Source organism: Neolamprologus multifasciatus, chromosome 10, assembly GCF_963576455.1.
Source record: "Neolamprologus multifasciatus chromosome 10, fNeoMul1.2, whole genome shotgun sequence".
In the NCBI taxonomy this organism is placed as follows: Eukaryota; Metazoa; Chordata; class Actinopteri; order Cichliformes; family Cichlidae; genus Neolamprologus; species Neolamprologus multifasciatus.
This window is the reverse complement of record NC_140448.1, coordinates 1878867-1902715: the sequence shown is the minus strand read 5'-3', so window position 1 is coordinate 1902715 and position 23849 is coordinate 1878867. Positions and strand designations below refer to the sequence as shown.

Here is a 23849-nt window from a genome sequence, read left to right as displayed (position 1 = left end):
TGACAGCTGTATTGCTCACTGATGACAAATCCATGAGGGTCACTCAGCATTCCTACTCCAGCCCCATTGACTGCTGCTATGGTGACCCAGTACTGCTTCCCTTGTTTGAGGCTAGAGATATGAAGGCTCAGTTGGCTACTATCCAAAGTCCAGTTTTGGTACTGCTGCTCTTCGGGCTCCACACACCACACCTGAAGAAAGTTTGCATCTTTAAGTGAGATTGAAGCTTGTATCCACCCCAAACATGATCAAAATCATTTGTGTGGATAAAGCTTTAATCACTAAACAATTCATCAGCTGCTCCACATGGACATACCAGTAACTGAGACTCCAGTTATACAGAATAAAACATTCCTACTAAGAACCACGTGCTCTTCTTTATTAAATATTTAATATGTCTACAATACAACACATTTCTTCCATCACAAAGTTTGCCTCAGAATCTTAGTGCACAGTGATTGGTTAATCTGTTTCTTGTTCCACTTGCTGATTAATTCTTCCATATATTTGTATGCAGGACTGTTTGTATCCCATGTTTCCCTCTTAAAATGACTCCAGCATGATTCGTTACAATCTGTAAGGATTTATGTTTCCCTGAGGGTTTCAACAGTCTGCTGAGCAGATAACTGTGTCGTGCTGTCCTACTATAATTACCTGGTATCCCTGTAAGATCCCATTGTGGGTTACAGGAGGAGGAGGCTCCCAGCTCAGATGGATGGTGTTATTCTGCTCATGATTGACTGTTACTGACACAGCCCGAGGAGAGGCACTGGGCACTGTAAACAGAGCACTTATAATTACCAGCAAAACACAATGAATATTCTCAGATCACAAAGATAAAGTAAAAACCTTTGTCACCTGTCTCAGAAACTCTCAGGTGCCGGGTGTTGCTCTCCCTCCCATATAAGCCACTGCCATAAGGCCGAACTTTGAAGTCATACTTGTAGCCTCTCTTTAGGGGGCCCACCTGAGCCTGGAAGCTGGGGAATGTCACCTTCTCTGCTGCCCAGTCTGAGCTGGCAGTGAGCAGAGAGCGATACAGAACCTCAAAGCCATCAAGGTAATGCGGCTGCGCTGGGAGTGACTGGAGCTGGTCAGGGAGAAAATACAATGTGGATCGTGTACGTGTCATACTCCTGCATTCTTTCTGACACGTGGTGCAACAGCTTTCCCTTACCTTCCACTGTACGAAGGACACGTTAGAATCAGGGGCCATGACGGTGACGTTCTCCAGAATCACACGCAGGGATGACAGCTCTTTGTGGAGGTCTTTCTGCTTAGTGTTGGCAGCCTCTGGAAACACAAGTGGTTTATTCAAACCCATTGCATTAACCACAGATGATTGCGCCAGATTGTGCAGTGAAAATTCACTAGCCAACGTAGCCTAGAGCATACTTGTTTCATGAATTCATTCACACAGCAAGAATCTACCGCTGACATAGAACTGCAAGGTTTCTTTGAACACAAACATGTTCCTAAAGACTCTAAACTTACATTACAGATTCATAAAGTCTTTCCACTGATACTTCAAATCCCTCAATTGCTAACCAAAGGATAAACATCATTCTTCATAGGGCTGGGTATCGTCACTGATTTCTAGAATCGATTCAATTCCGATTCACAAGGTCCCGAATCGATTCGATCCACGATTCAATTTAATTCGATTCAATTCAATTCGATTTGAATCCGTGAAATTTTGACAGTCAGATATATTATAATTCAGATCAGTACATTTACATATTTTTGTATCTATAAAAAGGAAGCTGACACTTTCCAGGCTTTATCAAAGGTGTGAGCGTCACAGCAGATGCCTTTGTGTCAAAGTAGCTGAAGATAAAACACAGAAAAACATGAAGGTGATTTTCCTGTTCTGGGATTTTATACAAATATTCTGCAGTACATCAAAAACGAAAGAAAACCATTAATCAACACATGAACATTCAATTCAATTCAATTCAATTTTATTTATATAGCGCCAAATCACAACAAATGTCGCCTCAAGGCGCTTCATAGATACAGAGAAAAGCCCAACAATCATATGACCCCCTATGAGCAAGCACTTTGGCGACAGTGGGAAGGAAAAACTCCCTTTTAACAGGAAGAAACCTCCGGCAGAACCAGGCTCAGGGAGGGGCGGCCATCTGCTGCGACCGGTTGGGGTGAGAGAAGGAAGACAGGATAAAGACATGCTGTGGAAGAGAGACAGAGATTAATAACAGATATGATTCAATACAGAGAGGTCTGTTAACACATAGTGAGTGAGAAAGGTGACTGGAAAGGAAAAACTCAATGCATCATGGGAATCCCCCGGCAGCCTACATCTATTGCAGCATAACTAAGGGAGGATTCAGGGTCACCTGGTCCAGCCCTAACTATATGCTTTAGCAAAAAGGAAGGTTTTAAGCCTAATCTTAAAAGTAGAGATAGTGTCTGTCTCCTGAATCCAAACTGGAAGCTGGTTCCACAGAAGAGGGGCCTGAAAACTGAAGGCTCTCCCTCCCATTCTACTTTTAAATACTCTAGGAACAACAAGTAGGCCTGCAGAGCGAGAGCGAAGTGCTCTAATAGGGTGATATGGTACTACAAGGTCATTAAGATAAGATGGGGCCTGATTATTTAAGACCTTGTATGTGAGGAGCAGGATTTTGAATTCAATTCTGGATTTAACAGGAAGCCAATGAAGGGAAGCCAAAACAGGAGAAATATGCTCTCTCTTTCTAGTCCCTGTCAGTACTCTTGCTGCAGCATTTTGGATTAACTGAAGGCTTTTCAGTGAGTTTTTTGGACATCCTGATAATAATGAATTGCAGTAGTGTAGCCTGGAAGTAATAAATGCATGAACTAGTTTTTCAGCGTCACTCTGAGACAGGATATTTCTAATTTTAGAGATGTTGCGCAAATGGAAGAACGCAGTCTTACATATTTGTTTAATATGTGCGTTGAAGGACATATCCTGGTCAAAAATGACTCCAAGGTTCCTCACAGTGTTACTGGAGGCCAAGGTAATGCCATCCAGAGTAAGAATCTGGTTAGATACCATATTTCTAAGCTTTTCAGCGCCGAGTACAATGACCTCAGTTTTATCTGAGTTAAGAAGCAGAAAGTTAGTGGCCATCCAAGTCTTTATGTCTTTAAGACATTCCTGCAGTTTAACTAATTGGTGTGTGTTATCTGGCTTCATGGACAGATAGAGCTGGGTGTCATCTGCATAGCAGTGAAAATGTATGCTATGTCTTCTAATGATGCTGCCTAGGGGAAGCATGTATAATGTAAACAGAATTGGTCCTAGCACCGAACCCTGTGGAACTCCATAATTAACCTCAGTGTGTGAAGAGGACTCTCCATTTACATGCACAAATTGGAGTCTATTAGATAGATATGATACAAACCACTGCAGTGCAATACCTGTAATACCTACAGCATGTTCTAATCGCTCTAATAGAATATTATGGTCAACAGTATCAAATGCTGCACTAAGGTCAAGAAGGACAAGCACAGAGATGAGTCCACTGTCAGAGGCCATAAGAAGATCATTTGTAACCTTCAATAAAGCTGTTTCTGTGCTGTGATGAACTCTGAAACCTGACTGAAACTCTTCAAATAAACCATTCCTCTGCAGATGATCTGTTAGCTGTTTGACAACTACTCTTTCAAGGATTTTTGATATGAAAGGAAGGTTGGAGATTGGCCTATAATTAGCTAAGACTGCTGGGTCTAGAGATGGCTTTTGAGTAAAGGTTTAACTGCAGCCACCTTGAAGGCCTGTGGTACATAGCCGATTATTAGAGATAGGTTGATCATATATAAGATCGAAGAATTAATCAATGGCAGGACTTCTTTGAGCAGTTTTGTAGGAATGGGGTCTAAAAGACACGTTGATGGTTTGGAGGAAGTAATTATTGAAGTTAACTCAGAAAGATCGATTGGAAAAAAAGAGTCTAACTTAACATCAATGGTACTAAGAGTAGCTGTAGATAATATTAGATCTGTGGGATGATTATTGGTAATTTTTTCTCTAATGATAAAAATTTTATTTGTGAAGAAGTTCATGAAGTCATCACTAGTTAACGTTAAAGGGATGGTTGGCTCAACAGAGCTCTGACTTTTTGTCAGCCTGGCTACAGTGCTGAAGAGAAACCTGGGGTTGTTCTTATTTTCTTCAATCAGTGATGAGTAGTAAGCTGTTCTGGCTTTGCGGAGGGCTTTCTTATAAAGCAACAAACTATTTCTCCAGGCTAAATGATGATCCTCTAAATTTGTGACACGCCATTTCCTCTCCAGATTACGAGTCATCTGCTTTAGGGTACGTGTTTGAGAATTATACCACGGGGTCAGGTACTTCTGATTAGAGACCTTAGTTTTCGCTGGAGCTACAGTATCCAGAGTCGTACGTAGTGAGGAGGTGAAATTATTAACAAGATAATCGACCTCTGTTGGGGTAGCGTTCAGATAGCTGCTCTGCTCTGTGTTGGTACAGGGCATTGACGATGATAACAGTGGCTGGATTATATTCTTAAACTTAGTTACAGCGCTTTCAGAAAGACATCTACTTTGATAAAGTCCACTCTCCACTGCTGCGTAATCAATTATTGTAAATGTAAATGTTATCAAGAAATGATCAGACAGGAGAGGGTTTTCAGGAAACACTGTTAAATGTTCAGTTTCTATGCCATATGTTAAAACAAGATCTAGAGTGTGATTAAAGTGGTGGGTGGGTTCTTTTACATTTTGAGAGAAACCAATTGAGTCTAACAACAGATTAAATGCCATGTTGAGGCTGTCATTTTTAGCATCTACATGGATGTTAAAATCACCCACAATAATTATTTTATCTGAGCTCAGAACTAAATTAGATATAAAGTCTGAGAAATCAGACAGAAACTCTGTGTAAGGCCCAGGTGGACGATAGATGATAACAAGTAAGACTGGTTTCTGAGTTTCACAGCTGGGGTGGACAATGTTAAGCATCAGGCTTTCAAATGAATTAAAAGTCTGTCTTGGTCTTTCATTAATTAATAGACTGTTGTGAAAAATTGCTGCCACACCGCCCCCTCGACCTGTGCTTCGAGATTTCTGGTAGTTAGAATGACTCGGGGGTGTTGATTCATTTAAACTAACATAATCATCCTGCTGCAACCAGGTTTCTGTAAGGCAGAGTAAATCAATTTGTTGATCAATTATTAAGTCATGTACTAACAGAGACTTGGAGGAGAGAGACCTAATATTTAATAATCCACATTTCACTGTTTTACTCTTTGGTTCAGATGTGGATACTGTATTATTCTTTCTTTGTAAATGTTTAAGTTGTTTGTTGCTGGTTTTTAGTTTGTTTTTTGTCTTTTTGGAAGCAGACACAGTCTCTATGGAGATGGGTTTTTGGGGGGGTAGCAGGAGGAGAGAAGCTGCAGAGAGGCGTGTAAGACTGCAACTCTGCTTCCTGGTCCCAACTCTGGATAGTCATGTTTTGAGGGGTTTAATAAATTTGTCGATATTTCTAGAAATGAGAGCTGCTCCATCCAAAGTGGGATGGATGCCGTCTCTCCTAACAAGACCAGGTTTCCTCCAGAAGGTTTGCCAATTATCTATGAAGCCCACATCGTTTCTGGGACACCACTCAGACAGCCAGCAATTTAAGGAGAACATGCGGCTAAACATGTCACTCCTGGTCTGATTGGGGAGGGGACCAGAGAAAACTACAGAGTCCGACATTGTTTTGGCAAAGTTACACACCGATTCAATATTGATTAGTAATTGACATTACCTCTGAAGTTACAGCGGTTTTATTACAGACACAGCTCAGCGTTTTGCATTTTGCATAATTTTAAAAAGTTTAAATTTGTTCAATATTGAAGAGCAGAAATTAGGTTTTCTTTTCGGAAGTATATAAAACGAAAAAGAAAAAACGTCGGCCGACAGCGCTGTAAACAACGGTAGACTTGTGGGTAACAAGCAAGCGAATAATGCAGAAAACAGACAGACAGGGAGAGACAGAGAGAGAGGGAGAGAGAGAGAGCTGTGCATGAAGTGTGATTTTATCGTGTGGTCGAAGCAAAACAGCAAAAGTCAGAGGGAATTCATGACGATGTTTATGTGAAGCGTAGTTTGGATCTTCTTTTGCTGCTGGTTAGGTCAGTATTGTTTGGAGAGAGATAAAACTAACAACTTTATGATCAGCGCAAAAAGGGAACAAAGCGTGGACCCGCCGACAGATCAGAATCAGCGAGATGTCGGCTTTCAGCCCCGACCGTGAGAAAGGCGACATCTCACTGATTCTGATCCGTGGGTCCGCGCTGTGTGTTTACGTCTTTGTGCAGAATCCATGTTCCTGCTCTCATTTACTGTCTTAGCGCTTTGGTGGTTGTTGAAATTTTGTGAGATTTCACCTGAGATTCTGGCATTTCGGGCAAAATAAATTTATATTAAAAAATCGATTCAGGATTTTAATGAATCGATTTTACGTTATCCAAGCCAGAATCGATTTTAATCGATAAATCGATTATAAAAACCCACCCCTAATTCTTCACCCTCATTTTGTCATGGTCCCCGCACCTCGCCAGCTGACAGCAGTCAGGCGCTATGTTTTGTGTTGTTTGTTCTCCTCTCTTGCCTCTGCTCTCTTTCTCTCTCGTCCTCTCCCACTCTCTTTCTCCTGCCGGGGCGGAGCTCAGTATGGGCTCCCGCCCCTGGCCCACGCACCTGGGGATGATCAGCACACCTGCTGCTGATTACGAATCAGAGTACTACTTAAGATGGCGAGTCTGCTCTACTCGTCGCTGGATCGTTGAGCCACCAGCGTCAGTCACCCTGCAAACCTGTTATTTTGAACTCGTGAGTACTTGTGAACCTGGAAGCTGACTGTCTCCTTTTATGTGTGTAGATCTCCCCTGGACCCTGAGCAACTGTGACTGAGTGTGTGCAAGACGAGTGGTGGTGAAGAGAGGAGCTGTCGTCTGTGTATGGAAAGCCCCCACCCTGGACTCCTTCCCCTGTCACTCCTGGACCCCGAACGCCGACCCTTTTCCCGCACACCTTTGTATATATATTGCACCTGTGGGAATCACTGTAAATAAATTCTCTTTTGTTTGAAGGAACTAGTGGTCTGCGCCTGAGTCCGCTTCACTAGCCGTGACAGAACGATCCAGCCACAACATGGACTCAGCAGACCAGAATACCGTCGGACAGGCACTGGCTGCCCAAGAAGCAGCGCTGACCCGCCACGAACAAATGTTACACCAGCTGCGAGGTGAGATCGCCGCACTAACCCAAGCTGTTTCCCGTTTGACTACACCAGGGGGCGTACAGCCGGGGAATCCCCAGCCAGCTCACCCTGCCCCGCAGGAAACACTCGCGGCGGCCACAGCAAGCCCCTCATCGGCAGTCACTCCCTCCTCTGACGGTCCTCTGCCTTCGCCTAAACCCTTTACGGGTGAGTCGGAGAAGTGCTCTGGTTTTCTGGCCCAGTGCGCATTGATTTTCCGCGAACAGCGGCGCTTCCATAACAATGACGGGGCGAAGATTGCTTTCTTTGTACAGATGCTAAGGGATCGTGCTTTGAAATGGGCCCAGGTGGTACTAAACTCCGACCCTGGGATTTCTTTTGAGGTGTTTGTGGCTAAATTTAAGACTGTGTTTAACAGAGGCTCTGGAGCCGAGGCTGCGGCGCTCCGCCTCCTTAACTTCAAGCAAGGTAAGCGGAGTATGGCAGACTATTCAATCGACTTTTGGATTTTGGCAGAAGAAACCGGCTGGGGACCGGAGGCGCTCAGGAGCACACTGTTAAACAACCTTCGAGAGGATCTGAAGGATGAATTGATTATGCGGGACCTTCCCACTGGTTTTGATGAACTGATGTCTTTGTGCATTAAGGTGGATGAGCGGCTACGGGCTCGTCGTCAAGCACGGAACTCCAGTTCCCAGGAGGCCGCGGGGCAACGAGGGGCGGAGGCCTCGGTCGATTACCGGTCCTCCCGGACACCAGAGGGTGCCGACGGAGAGGTACAGCCCATGCAAATTGGCAGCTCCCATCTTACTGCTGCGGAACGCCAGCGGCGCATCACGGCCGGTGAGTGCCTGTATTGTGGTAACAAGGGACACATGATCGCCTCCTGCCCATCGCGAGCAAAAGGCCGCGCCCGCCAGTGATGGTAGGAGTACTGGTGGGCGGTTTGAATCAGGATAAATCTCCTCCACGTTTAGCCCTGCCGGCTAAGCTTCTGGTCCACTCAGAGTGTCATTCTCTTTCTGTGCTCATTGATTCAGGAGCAGAACAAAATATCATTGACTCCGAACTAGCAAAACAACTCTGTGTAACTGTGGAGTCACTGCCTCACGCCTTACGTGTCACGGCTTTGTCAGGGCAGCACCTCCCCGACATCACGCACATCACTGAACCGCTCACCCTCACACTGTCTGGCAATCATTCGGAGGAGATTAGCTTTTTTGTTTTTCACGCCACCCAGACGCCGTTAGTTCTCGGGCATCCCTGGCTCCAGCAACACAACCCCACTATTAATTGGCGGAAAGGAGGCATCACTGGCTGGGGGGAGGAGTGTCATATGACCTGCCTTAAGGCTGCCTTACCTCCGAACACATCAGTCACCGGCCCAGAGCCACCACGGTCTTCCGACTTAGCGAATGCGCCGTCTGTTTACCACGATCTCGCTGAGGTGTTTCGGAAGGACCGAGCCCAGTCGCTGCCACCCCATCGGCCCTACGACTGCGCCATAGACCTGCTGCCGGGAGCTCCCTTACCGACCAGCCACCTTTATAGCCTCTCGCTGCCGGAACGGGAGGCTATGGAGAAATATATAACTGAATCCCTCGCTGCCGGCATCATCCGTGCCTCTTCCTCACCCGTCGCAGCGGGTTTTTTCTTTGTGGAAAAGAAGGATAAGACCCTCCGACCCTGTATTGACTATCGGGGACTCAATAACATTACGGTCAGGAATAAATATCCACTGCCTCTGCTCACCTCTGCTTTCGAACTTCTCCAGGGCACCACCATATTCAGCAAGCTGGACTTAAGAAACGCTTACCGCCTGGTTCGGATTCGAGATGGCGATGAATGGAAGACAGCGTTCAATACCCACCTTGGACATTTCGAGTATCTGGTCATGCCGTTCGGCCTCACTAACGCACCTGCAGTATTCCAGGCTCTGGTCAACGATGTTCTAAGGGACTTTATTAACAGATTTGTGTTTGTCTACCTAGACGACATTCTGATCTTCTCCTCCTCCCAGGCTGAACACGAGACCCAGGTCCGGCTGGTACTGCAACGCCTTCTGGAGAACCGGCTGTTCGTCAAAAGCGGGAAATGTGAGTTTCATGTGCCCACTGTTGCCTTCCTAGGGTACATAATCGAGCGTGGAGATCTCCGACCCGACCCTGTGAAAGTCAAGGCTGTTGTGAACTGGCCCGAGCCAAACAACCGTCGCCAGTTGCAACGCTTTCTTGGCTTCGCTAACTTCTACAGGAGATTCATACGGGACTTCAGCAGGATTGCCTTACCATTAACCCAGTTAACCTCTCCCAAGCTTGCTTTTCAGTAGAGTGACGCCGCCCAATCAGCCTTTCAGGAGCTAAAGAAACGGTTTGCCTCAGCACCCATCCTGGTCCAGCCTGACACCACTCTTCAGTTCGTGGTAGAGGTCGACGCATCCGACTAAGGAGTGGGGGCCGTCCTTTCCCAACAGAAGGAGGGTAAGCTGCACCCCTGTGCTTTTTTTTTCCCGTCGTCTCACCCCTGCAGAACGTAACTACGATGTGGGCGACCGGGAGCTGCTGGCGATTAAGCTCGCCCTGGAAGAATGGCGGCATTGGCTGGAAGGTACCACTCAACCCTTCGTGGTCTGGACCGATCACAAAAACCTGGCCTACCTTCAAACGGCGAAACGTCTCAACGCTCGACAGGCCAGATGGGCCCTGTTTTTCACCCGTTTCCACTTCTCAATCACCTACAGACCCGGTTCCCGGAACGTCAAACCGGACGCTCTCTCCCGTCAGTTCTCCGCGGCTGAAGAAAAGGCGGATCTGGATTCCATCCTGCCGGCAACCTGTACTATCGGGGCAATCACCTGGGAGATCGAGGCAGCCATCCGGGCGGCTCAGGAAGCCGAACCGGACCCGGGAGGGGGACCCACCCACAGACTCTATGTTCCGCGCTCTGTCAGATCCCAGGTCCTGCAATGGGCTCACACAGCCCGGTTCTCATGCCATCCAGGGATACATCGCACCATCAAGTTTCTCCAGCGGTACTTCTGGTGGCCCTCACTCACCCAAGATACTCGGGAATACATCACTGCTTGTACGGTCTGTGCCCGAAACAAACCATCAAACCAACCCCCGGCGGGTCAGCTCCATACATTATCCACTCCTTCCAGGCCATGGTCTCACATAGCACTGGACTTCATCACTGGGCTACCTCCTTCAGCAGGTAACACCGTCATACTCACCATAATCGATCGTTTCTCTAAAGCGGCTCATTTTATTGCTCTGCCTAAGCTTCCCACAGCTCTAGAGACCGCACGCCTACTCGCCACGCACGTCTTCCGCCTGCATGGGATCCCGGAAGACATAGTGTCCGACAGAGGGCCTCAATTCACTTCTCGGGTCTGGAAGGAGTTCTGCAACTCTCTGGGAGCAAAGGTCAGTCTATCCTCAGGCTATCACCCTCAGAGCAACGGCCAGTCCGAGCGGGCCAACCAGGAACTGGAGACCGCCCTGCGTTGCATTGCCTCCACCAATCAAACCATCTGGAGTGAGGAGTTGCCGTGGATCGAGTACGCCCGTAACAGCTTGACCGCCTCTACCACCGGCCGGTCTCCATTCGAAGCTTCCTTGGGATATCAGCCTCCTCTTTTTCCTGCTGTGGAAGGTGAGCACTCTGTACCCTCCGTCCAGGCTCATCTGCGCAGGTGCCGACGAGTTTGGCGGGCAACTCAGGCGGCCCTACTACGCACAAAGGAGAACAACAAACGCATCGCAGACCGGCACCGAACCCCAGCACCCGAATACTCTGTCGGCCAGAAGGTGTGGCTCTCTACCCGCTTTGTTCCTGTCAGGACCGAATCCAAAAAACTTACACCTAACTTCATCGGCCCTTTTGAAATCTCTGCCTTGGTCAACGCTGTCTCTGTAAAGTTAAAGCTCCCTCGCAATATGAAAATCCATAATGTCTTCCATGTTTCACAAATCAAACCCATCCGGTCCAGTCCTCTGTGCCCTCCTTCCAGGCCCCCTCCTCCCGCCCGGCTCGTGGACGGGTTGCCAGCTTACTCCATCACTCGCATTATGGACTCACGGCGCCGGGGGCGTGGCTGTCAGTACCTGGTCGACTGGGAGGGCTATGGCGTGGAGGAACGCTCCTGGGTCCCGCGAGCGGCCGTTCTGGACAAGCCCATGCTCCGGGAGTTCCACCGCCTGCATCCGGACAAGCCTGGTGGGTCGCCGGGAGGCTCCCGTTGAGGGGGGGGTACTGTCATGGTCCCCGCACCTCGCCAGCTGACAGCAGTCAGGCGCTATGTTTTGTGTTGTTTGTTCTCCTCTCTTGCCTCTGCTCTCTTTCTCTCTCGTCCTCTCCCACTCTCTTTCTCCTGCCGGGGCGGAGCTCAGTATGGGCTCCCGCCCCTGGCCCACGCACCTGGGGATGATCAGCACACCTGCTGCTGATTACGAATCAGAGTACTACTTAAGATGGCGAGTCTGCTCTACTCGTCGCTGGATCGTTGAGCCACCAGCGTCAGTCACCCTGCAAACCTGTTATTTTGAACTCGTGAGTACTTGTGAACCTGGAAGCTGACTGTCTCCCTTTATGTGTGTAGATCTCCCCTGGACCCTGAGCAACTGTGACTGAGTGTGTGCAAGACGAGTGGTGGTGAAGAGAGGAGCTGTCGTCTGTGTATGGAAAGCCCCCACCCTGGACTCCTTCCCCTGTCACTCCTGGACCCCGAACCCCGACCCTTTTCCCGCACACCTTTGTATATATATTGCACCTGTGGGAATCACTGTAAATAAATTCACTTTTGTTTGAAGGAACTAGTGGTCTGCGCCTGAGTCCGCTTCACTAGCCGTGACACATTTGGTACAATGATGATGGTAGGGAGATTGCTAAACCCTCACAGCTGTTCAGATGGACTGAGATTTCGCAGTTATGAAGACCATACCATATGATTCACATGGTTCCCTCTCTGTTATTTTTCATTAACTGCTCAAATCTATGAGTAAACATTTTAACATCATGTGCTTTGGACAGTGCAAAAATAAGGATTTTTTTTATGGAGAGGTGTTTAAGAAAGGTGTATGAGATAAATAGATATCTACAAATGTGGCATGCATAAGCACTTTAGTATCTGCAAGTGAGCATATTAAAATGTCTGAAGCTGAACTAAGGTATTTTTTGCATCATATTTTTGCATATACAATTGTGGTAAGTTATTTTTCAGTTAGACAACAGGTACTCCATGACAAAAACACAGTTGATTGTCATGGACAACTCCAACACGAGTTTCAAAAACTGCTTCAACTCATTCAAATGCAAATGTATGCAGCAAAGCACGCCCACAGCGTATAAGATCTTACTCCAGAATGAGCAGCTGTGCTTAACGTTTCTGCTATTCTTCAGCTATTTACTGACCAAATCAGCTAATCTATGAAAAACACCTCTGCTTTTGCATCCTGTATATAATGTCACTTTGTTTTAATAAAAAACCTACAGCACTTTCTGGGAAATTACTGTTCTCTCCTTCATGTGCAGACCTTTGCACAAAGACGAACAATAATCTAATCACAAACCTACTTCCCAAGTGTGGACTTACTACAATCACGTCTAAATTACAGAATTCAGAAGACTACAAGTAAAGTGGTAGACACCACATGATGAAATGAATTAGTTTCAGCATATCAAATCATAACAATCATTTCTAAACTGTGGCTCTGACTGCTGTAAAACAGAAATGTCACTGTGTGAAGGAAGCACTCATTTCCTACACTTAGAGTAATCGTAGGAAAACATTCTGATGGCCCACTCTGAAGCAGAGTGTTTTTAACATTCATCAAGTGATTGTAAAACACATGACACCAGATATATTTTAACAGCATTATCATGTAACCTCACCTTCAACTAGTAGCTGTGCACTGGCAGTGACCACACCCACATCATTGAGAGCAGTGCAGGTGTACTTCCCGGCATCCAGGGCTGTCACATAATGGATCTGAAGAGTCTGGTCTGGGTTTACGATGTACCTGTGCACACATGGATTTGAAATTTCACGTCCCCCTCATCTCGTCTAAAAGAATCAACATTTAGACATAGCATAGATTCAACTGATTTCATTTACAAGCCTCCATATAAGGAAAGTAACTTCCGTGAACAAACTTAACAGCTTGATGTAGGGTGTAATAGTAGATGAAAATTTGACGTGGAAATCACATATTGAGTATATTAGAAAGAAGATGGTTAAAAACATTTATATTTTGGGAAATGTAAGAGATTTATTAGACTATAAAACAATGCGCATTTTATATTTTTCATTGTTTTTCTCATATTTTAGTTACTGTATTGAAGTTTGGGGGAAAACATATGAGAATACTATAAAACCTATAAACTTATTACAGAAGAAAGTGATACGAATGATTCATAATGTTAAATATAGAGAACATACAAATAAATGATTTATAAAATCGAAATTATTAAAATTAGGAGATTTAGTGAAATTACGGACACTATTAATTATGTTTAAGGCTAAAAATAATATTTTGCCCTTTAAGTTACAAAGAGTATTTTTATTGTGTTCAGGGGGAGAAGATAGTAGAAGGAAATTTTATTTTAAGCATCAGTTAGCTCGGACTACGCAAAGATTAATGAGTCCAAGGGTTAGGGGTATACGACTGTGGAACTCACTTCATTATAATTTAAAGAATTGTATAAATTTACATTGTTTTAAAAAGTGTTACATGCTTAAAACAATAACTCAATATGAAGAATGTGAATGAAGTTCATTGAAAAAGGATCCATTATAATTTTTTGTTTTATTTATTTTAATTTTATTTTTCTCCTTGTTACTATGTGGAGTGGTATATTCTGATTGTAAATTTGTATATTCTGATTGTAAATTTGTTGTTTGGTTTGGGTTAGGACCGGAGATAAATTTTAATGTTGGTTTGTTCCCTGATTTTTGGTGCCCACTTGTAATATAAATTGGATTGTAGATAGGGGGCAGGGTTTAATAAGAATATTTTCTTCTTCCTGCTCCTTTTCACACATGGTTGTAGTGCTTTTGATAGAAAGTGTGGTTGGTTTGTTTGATTTTTTTGTACCAAGTGTGAAATAAATAAATAAATGAAATGAAATGTAGACAAAGATGAAGAATAATTTGGACTTTTGAATTTGAAAAACAAAGACTGCTCTGAAGCGCAGTGCTTTTTGGTGTTTTCTGTCTGTTTTACATAAAATGTTAACACTTAAAATTGCCACAGCCTGCAATGTTTCCACACCCATAAAGCATAAACGAATATTAGCCAGTGACCATATGAAAGGGTTCTATATTACCTGCCATTGGGCAGTGGTCCCTGCTCTCTGCTCCAGACCACAGCAGGCGGAGGGTCACCTTTAGCTTGGCAGTAAAACTGGGCAGACTCTCCCGCTCTTACTGATACGTTTTCTGGCTTCAGCACCAGTACGGGCTTGGCTGCAGTACAACAGAAGAGAAACTCAGAACTATGCTTTGCATGTATCAAAGTGTTTCGTTTGCAGAAGGAAAACTTGCACAGGGTAATCTTACAGAGGGTAATATTGCTTTGGAATCCTGACATTGCATTGGAAACTAGCGATGCTAACACAGTGATGAGTTGTTTTCAGTTCCTGTCTCACCCAGCACAGAGAGCCGAGCTGCCCTGCTCTCCCTCTCCCCCACAGTGTTGATGGCCGCACACACGTAAGCACCAGAGTGACTTTTCTCTGCAGGACCGATGATAAGCTTCCCATTCAGCTCCTGCAGCAGAAGCACAATGCAGACAGGATGTGGAAATCGCACAGGATCTATATATATATATGTACACTTGAAACTGGTGACTTGAGACCATAAACTCATTAGTAGAGGTCACACAACAAAACGGCCAGACGATTTTCCATCAGACTTCTTTGTGGAACCAGGAGTAACTCCCTGCTGGAAATGTAAAAGCATGCACTTTTTAGACCTCAAAGCTAAATTGATTTGTACTGACCTGCTTTCACAGGCAAACCTCTGCAAATGCATTTATCGAGAATTTATAGTCTGACTTTTTTCCATTTTTTTAATACAATGGTGATTTTTAGTGAATGAATTCAATCCAGTACTATGCTCTTATCAATGCAAACAGTGTTACCTTAAGAACCATGCATTTACCTCCTGCTGCTGTTGTTATGTTAATCTGACAGCGATGTCTGCACCTGCATCTACAAGGCTGATTTCAGTGCCAGTATTCCTTATCTGATCCGTTTCTACCCTCTAGAGCGTTACTGTCAAACAAATGTAATATTGTTGTCAATTTGATGAGAATTCCTCCAAGAACTGGCTGCTGTGTTGCTGTTTGTTGGTTTAGCCGACATGACAAATTTCACACTGATACTGGATTGTTTTGACATTCACCTATTTGGATCCAGCTTTTTACTACCATAGAAACTGCCCTGAAAGAGGTCCTGCAGGGTCATTAAAAGGGTTGGAACATGCACAAAGGTGTGGATGCTAAAAGTCAGAGTGCAAGTTCTTAAGAGGAAGCATCATGTGACGGTGCCCTTTGCATTTGTTAATAGTTGTGAAGTTCCATTTCAAACAGTTGTAAGAATCTATTTTACACAGGTTATATAGCTGTAATAGATTTATTAGGGGCAGACAGCTCACAGTGTAATGATGATCAGCACTGCTGATGGGCAGCCCATCCTTCTTCCAGACAACATTAGGTTCCGGATGTCCCACTGGGGGGCTGCAGGTTAAAACAGCCATTTCCCCCTCTGCCACTTCCACATCAGTAGGCTGCATACTGAACTCCTCCTTCAACACTGCAAAATCAGAGAGTTCAAGTTAAGCTTACCTGAGACCTATAACCATAAAGGATCTTTGAATGCACTGAGAGATAAACTGTCTGCATGAGATAAAATGTCGATTTCTGCACCTGTCCAACCCTCAGCTGGGCTAAAGTGACATTTCCTCATACTCAACCACAGAACAGCCTTGACTCACTCGCATGTAAGAAAGATATGCAACAAGCATGCAGTGTATTTTCTCTCAGTTTGAGCTGAATGTGTCGGAAACCTTTATGAGAGGCATTCCTCTCTGTACTGCAACTTTTCCAGCAAGACAAATTCATGTGTCTCACTGCTCCCATCAACTCCAATTCATCTTTTCTGTGGGCTTTACTCATCATTACTGAACCTTTTTTTTTCCAAGTAAAATAAATGACCATCCTCTGAATGGGGAAATATCCTCTTCAATGTTATTGCTTTTTACTTTATAATAAAACTTGTTTGATCTCAACATTTTTAACATTTTCTCATTAACACTGTCAGTCTGCCCCAGGGCAGCTGTGGCTACAACTGTAGCTTGCATCCACCAGTGTGTGAATGTGAGAGTGAATGGGTGGATGACTAGACGTGTAAAAGCGCTTTGGGGTCCCTAGGCGGGACTAGTAAAAGCGCTATACAAATGCAGGCCATTTACCATTTAACACAATTTATTTTGAAATTTTTTTAATTTAAACAGAAATCATATTAGTCTGTTTATTTATTCAGACAGTTGACCCACATGACATTTTGCAGTTTTAGACGCCAGAATATGAAGGCTATTATCTATTATATTAATCATATCATTACATATTATATCTATTCTATGAACATAGTGAAAAGCTATACAAACATAGAAGGTTTTATAAAATAAACTCCAAAAAGGAATACATTATTTTAACTACAAATAATGTATTAATGAACATTAACCATCAATCTGACTGCGACTCATGATATAAAGGCTGATGAGTCAGATCTAGCATGTGATGCTATATACAGGAGACTGGAGTAAGATGAATAGGTAACAGGCTGATCCGAAGGGCCAGCTCTGTTCTAGGATGCCCTCTGGACCCAGTGGAGGTGGTGAGTGACAGGAGAATGGCGGCTAAGCTGTCATCCCTGTTGGACAACATCTCCCACCCCATGCAGGACACTCTGACAGCACTGAGCAGCTCCTTCAGTGGGAGACTGCGGCACCCACGGTATGGGACGGAGAGATTTCGCAGGTCTTTCCTCGACACTGCTGTCAGACTCCACAACAAAGACTTTAACTGATCAAACACACACATCCACAAATGTGCAATAACACTAATGTGCAATAATCTTTTCTGGCATCGTTGTATTTTTACTCAGTTGTATATAGCATTTGTATTCTATTTTTATCTTATTGTATATTTTATTCTATTTTATTCTACTGTATATAGTATTTTATTTTATTCTATTCTGTAAAGTTGTGTACTGTATTTATTCTTATTGTATTCTAATTTTTGCTTCATAACTTTTGCACTGTCCACTTCCTGCTGTGACAAAACAAATTTCCCACGTGTGGGACTAATAAAGGTTATCTTATCTTATCTTATCTTATCTTATCTTATCTTATCTTAACAGGACGGCTTAGGGAGTGATATTGAGCCAGGTGGTTTGAAATGTTGGGAGTTCTGGTCTTCATACTGTAGGGACTATTGTTGTGAAGTGGTGCTGTATAAATCCAGCTGAGCTGAATTTACCTGAAGTGAACTGAATTAAATCAACAGCTCACTGGGACACTGTTTGACTCCAGCAAACACTGACACTGTCTCTCTGTGACTGTAACCACGCACGTCTTCATCACCTGTACAAGTATCTGTGTGATGTCTTTATTGCCCCACCTCTGTTCTCTGATTAGGGTTTCATCTATTGTCTTTTTAAGAGAAAAAAAAAATTATAAGCACATCTAGAAACAATTTTTAAGATGCATGCATCCAGCCAAACACTTGTCTGTACTCAGGCGAGACTTGAAAATGGATGCTTAAAAAGCATTCCGATGTTCAAAGACCCAGAATTCTCCTGTGGAAATAAGGCTGATGTGCTTCGAAGGAATTCTACTGTCAATTAACTGCTTTAGCAACTGAGCATATCAAATATCTCAGCTGCTAAAGCACTTCGTTACTGATTACTATTTTTGCTAAAAATTGAGTTGGAAATAAGTCTAGAGACAAACCAGAACAGGAGACAGGAAATGTGTTTTGATTGGTTCAGTAATGAAACTATGTGAAAAATATAGACATAAACCCCCTAGATCAAATTAATTTTACACATACCGCCCAAAAGTGGGCCAGACCTGTGAAAATCCCATTTCTTGGAGTGTGAAGCAGTTTGTCTGCACATTTAGTCCCTGACATATCTCAATATAAGAAGGACACAAAAGTGCAATTTCAACAGCGTCTCTCACTATGTCGTTTTTCTACGTGATAAAGAAATGATGCTGTAGTAAATGAAAGGACTCTGTCCACATGACTGTTGGGCTTGAATTGTTTGAAATAAATGTGTAACATTAGAGAAAAGTTTAGTTAATTTCGTTAATTCAAAGAATATTTCCTATTTCATTTATTTATTTATGTCTTTAACTGGATACATTGTAAAAAACAGACACTGATAAAGTAGAGACTGAAACAAAAGGAACTAATTGCTTATCTGTTACTTCATTACTCTAATGTGAATGACTGTGTGCGAGGTGCTTATCAGTAGTAAAATCCTGATGGAGTCCAAAATGTATGCCCTCCTTCACATTTTCCAACGGTGTCCATTGGCCCAGATAGGAGCCTTTGCTGGCACCTACTGTTTGACCGTTTGACTCCTGCTAAACCGGTGAAAATAGATTTACGAACGACAGGACTCAGTGCCGAGTCTTTGATTTTATTTATTTTCTGCTGTGTTTTACTTGCATCTATTTGAAAGAGTGAGTGTAAACAAACAAAACAAAACATTATTTTATTTTATATGCTGGACCATGCAGAAAATAGGTTTAAATGTCAAACGAATTTCTTCAAGTCAAAGACTGTTGCATATAATTACATTTTTGCTTGATGCAATGTGCATAAAGTTAAAGGATTAAAACTAATAAAACAAGTTTTAAAAAGAGACTTTTTCATTTGATTATATTTTATATGATGGAAAATGAAAGGTGTATTGTTTTATCACCTATTGAAGTTGTGTATCATGTTTTTTAAAAGTAACTAAGTAACTAATTACTTTTGAAAATAAGTAATCAGTATCAACTGGATTACTTTTTTGGAGAAGTAATCAGTTTACTTTTTTCAAGTAACTTGACCAACACATTCATGAACATTGGAACTCGGTGCCTCTGGGAGGCCGATGTTCCCACAGAAGAAAACATGATTGGACCTTAAAACAGACTGCTTATAAAGAACAAGTTTGTTTCTGAGTGTGCATTTTTAAAACTAATGCAAAAAACTTGACTCCAGTTTTTATACTTTGAGTGGTTATTTTTTATTATTACTCTCAGTTTTTTGCAGTATTTGTATATTTGAACATTCAGTGTCATTTTGGTTTTCATTTCACTTTATGTTGCTTTTAATTCGGTGTTTCTATGCTGTGTGGTGTCTTGTAATGCACTTCATAGGTCTTGTATTTTAAATGTATTATATAAATTATTAAGGTTGTTACTACTCATGTTTAAGGCAAAGAACTATTGATACGTTGTAAAAATATAAAATAAATACGAAATATGACTACAGTGTAGTTGCACTATGATATGATTATTTAAGGACTACATCTTTGCATGATTCATACATACACGCAGACACCAGATGTTCTTGCAGACCCTCATTTATCTATAAGGCCAACCACCCTTTAAGCCAACTTTCTTCTGATTGGTTACCTCGTGCACATCATGTTTCTGTGGAGCCTTGTATATGAAAAGACTAATCTAATCAAAGTGTTTTAGTTGTCAGTTAGACTTTTTATCCCTGTAGGTAAATATTTTCTGTGGTACAGCAGGTCCTATGAGTAGCCACACATGTCCCAGTCTCACCTGCGATAAACAGTGATGCATTACGGCTGGTGTCCTTCCCCGCACTGTTCCTAGCCACACAGGTATAGACACCCTCATGCGACTGCCCCTGTCTTCCCCCTTCCACGCTCAGAAAGAAGAGGCTCCCGTCTGAAAGGATCATCGGCTGTAGCTGGCCATCTCTCTTTGCGGTCTCTAGTGGCTGATTGTTGCGTAGCCACTCAATAGTTGGCTTCGGGCTTCCGTCGGCGCGACAGGAGAGGGTGGCGGGATTGCCAACTTTCACCACCACATCAGAGGGGTGGTGGACAATGCGGGGAGGTCTCTCTTCTGCTCGAACCTTGGAACCTGAAGAGGATAAAGAGAGAATTGGTTAAGCAATGCTGCTCATGTTAGCTTTGATTTCCTGATTTTGTTTCTGTGTGTTTCACAACAGGAGATTTGGTGTACAGCACTTTTCTCTGTAAGAAGCAAACCTCAGCCCTACACATCGCCACCCCTGAGTTCCAGCCACTAACAAAACCCACAACAAACAAACGTATGCTCTGCTACCAACAAACAATGTGTATTTGCAGCCAGTCGCAATGGAATGCCATTGTTTGAGCTTCCCATGGGACTGGATACCCAAAGATGGTGCACAGATGGTGATCAGCTTCCTGACAGGAGCGGAAGTCAGAGGTTCTCAGGAACATCCAGGCCAACAAAAGCTGACGGGAACTCCCTCATCAACGGGACATCCGCCACAGAACAAAAGACAGTCTTCAAGAGACACCACTCACTTTTGAAAACTTAAAATGTGGGAAGAAACAAAGTCCTACAGGCGTGTTAAATTACATCATTAAATCATCTTAGGTTAGCAAGGTTTGGGAAGGCAAGTTACAGCACAGACGCTGCTTCTTATTTAATTTATACTATGAAAAACACATGCTTTCAATGTAATTTATACCAGCTGTGTTTAAAGAAAATAATCAGAAAAACAGGAAACATCTAAACTGAATATATCTGATATATATATATATATCTGACCCAACATTTTGGGAGTCTGAAATGGGAAAGGACAATCAACAAAACAGCTCTTGTCCCTCTTGAGCTGTTCTTTCATTTACTATAGGCGGAAATGCCTTCCCATTGCAGCTAACAATAAGCTGTCCAACCTCATTGTCACTGTGTCCTTTCACATTCAGAGCAAAGGGAGGATGCAGTCAAAATACCAGCATGTCATGATCAAAACACTCTCAGGACATTTCTAAAATGCTTTATTCTTGGGAGGTAGGTTGTAATCAGGACGCTCCTGAACGTCACCAACATTTCCATTCAAACAAGCTGCACAAGCTGGGGAACAAATTATGAATTTATAAACTGTTAGAGGTTTACCTAAAGATCAGCTGGCAACAGATTCATTATAATTGTAACTTTATTTAAAAAACAAATCCATTCGGCTCATGCGGCAGAAGCACAATGCAGACAGGATGTGGAAATTACACAACATCCATACATATATGTACACTTCCAACTGGTGAGTAACTTGAGACCATAAACTCATCACGAGAGGTCACACAACAAATCGGCCGAAAGATCATTTTCCGTTACACTTCTTTGTGGAACTGGTCTGTGTGGCCTGTTAGTGACTTTGACACATTAATTGTCTTACAGTTTTTTACAGTTTATCTGTGCATTGGTGAAGCTGCTAGGATAAAAGCAAGTGGAACCCTGAACACAGACCCCGCAGCAGTATTACAAACATCCCCCTCAAAACTCTACGTTAGGTCTTTTTAGTCTTTTCATTTCATGTCAAGGATTCAAAGTAACACATTACAGTTAAAAGGCATGTTCATCTTTTCTAACACAGGTTGTTTAGTTGACAGGAAGAGTTCCAGCAGTACTTACCGAGGAGGAGAACTCCAAACACGGGTAGAAATATGTTCTCCAAATAACTTCTGCTCATCATTCTGAGCAGCCAAGTCAACAACCAGGATACTTTCCTCTGATATTTAATTTAAAGCTAACCTGTTACGTAGCATTTACGCCTCATTTTCACAAAATTGCCATTTGAGGGGTTTTTTTTTGTTGTTGTTGTTTGTTTTAAAGTTACCGCAACTATCTATATATCTATCTTAAACTTAATTACTGCTCTATAACGATTACTCCCTCGCAGTCCCAACTCCACACAGCTGGGAGGTGCAGTGAAATTTAGCTTCCTGATGGAATGGTTTTCAAAATAAAACCACGAAAGGTCTCGAGGCACGCTCCATCGTCCCTGAAAGTTGATTCTGTTCACCGGGACATTCCGTTTTCGGTGAACAGAATCAACTTCCTGGGAAGACCACGAAAAAAACCCGCAATGTTAGTATAGAAATTATTATTAGTGTAGAAATAAATATTATTATTATTGTTGTTGTTATTATTATTATTTGGAAATAAATAATACATTTATTTGCTTTATTCCATAAAACTGCACTCTATTAGTGATTTTAATTGATGTGATTTTAATTTGTAGTCAAAATGGCAAGGTTTGTTTCCGCTTTTCTGACCACAGAAAGTTAAACGCTACATTATATGAAGCAAACTACTATCTAGATTAATGAATCTGTGTCCCCTGTGTTTATGTTATAGTAAGCTCTTTTCTCTCGTTGTATCTATTGCAGATACTTTGCAAGAAATTCAGGGTAAAAAGAAGTCAGGGCCACATGTCATCGTGGAAGAAACGTTTCATTACTACAACCAAATGTAAATCGCATAACACTATCAGAAATACCTGAGACCAGCAACGCTCTTTGGATTTTTACATGCCACAATATTACAGAATATAACCAGCTATTGAACAAAAAAAAGTAATGAATAAATGAAAAGCATGTCGAATTAAAATATGTTTGCCAGTGATTCTCACAGCACTAATTTATATTCTGTGGAGTCAGTTATAAAAGAAATAGAATAAAAGAAAATACATTTCTGATGACCACTGTAAACACTGCTATAAACAAACAAGCAAAACTTCACACTAATATTAATATAAATTTCAACAGTAGAGTTTGGTTTTGCCAAATATTGTATTTTATGTTTAATCAAAGGAACGGAGGAGGAAGTATTACATTTTCTATTTAATCATGAGCTCCATTTTCGGCTTTTGTGCTAGCACTCCTATGAGGCAGGAAGTTCCGAATCTCTCCATGTTTTTATTTAACAATAGAAGGAAACTGTACATCTGCTCCTCATTCATTGTGTCCAGCAATTCAGCTTGAAGGCTTTGTCACAGTAGGTTTTACTATAGCTTTTTGTAGATATCTTAAATTACTGAACTAAAAACAGGTTAGAGATTTTGTACAAATATACAAAAAAATTGAGTTTTTGATTATAAAAAAAAAACCCATGTCATATAAGAATAAGTTCTACTACATCTCCTAAAGACAGAAAACAGTCCTGATGCTGAGTTACTTCCAAGTTTCCACAGTGAGGACAACTCCCAAATAAATGGACTACCACTAGTTCATTCTTTCTAATGGCGCACATAAATAAAGCATTGTGTAGTGAACTGTGCATTGTGAAGGTCAGAAAGGCCCGGGGCTAAGTGATGGATGTTTATATTGATCCAACAACTTAGGCTGGATGGCCTCGGCATCGGCAAGCTTTCAGCCTACAACAAAGGCTTTAGAGAGGATGAAGGATGAGTCGCCCTGCAAAAACACAGCCCATGGGAATGGTGCTGGGACCAAGATGTGCCGAGGGAAGGGACCTCTTTCAGGCTGTAGACCAAAAGGTCAGAAAAGGTGTTGGAAATGAGGAAAAGAGGGTGGGAAGGCATTAGAA

The 23849-nt window shown here is 42.8% G+C and overlaps 1 protein-coding gene across 3 annotated transcripts in view; it reads right to left on the bottom strand.

Annotated features, from left to right (window-relative positions):
- Window positions 1-23849, bottom strand: part of robo4 (roundabout, axon guidance receptor, homolog 4 (Drosophila)) — a 36651-nt gene that overhangs the window by 10886 nt on the left and 1916 nt on the right. The window contains exons 1-10 of one of the 3 annotated variants that reach the window (XM_085174916.1): window positions 21933-22367; window positions 20067-20393; window positions 15876-16033; window positions 14867-14987; window positions 14546-14684; window positions 13112-13239; window positions 1178-1293; window positions 859-1090; window positions 655-776; window positions 20-191 (exon numbers count right to left, since the gene is read on the bottom strand). In XM_085174916.1, coding sequence (XP_085031042.1) covers window positions 20-191; window positions 655-776; window positions 859-1090; window positions 1178-1293; window positions 13112-13239; window positions 14546-14684; window positions 14867-14987; window positions 15876-16033; window positions 20067-20393; window positions 21933-21993 — 1576 coding nt within the window. In that variant the 5' untranslated portion in view covers window positions 21994-22367. Of the gene's footprint in view, window positions 1-19; window positions 192-654; window positions 777-858; window positions 1091-1177; window positions 1294-13111; window positions 13240-14545; window positions 14685-14866; window positions 14988-15875; window positions 16034-20066; window positions 20394-21932; window positions 22368-23849 lie in introns of those variants that run through there. The other 2 variants (XM_085174915.1, XM_085174917.1) reach the window with 2 other exon arrangements.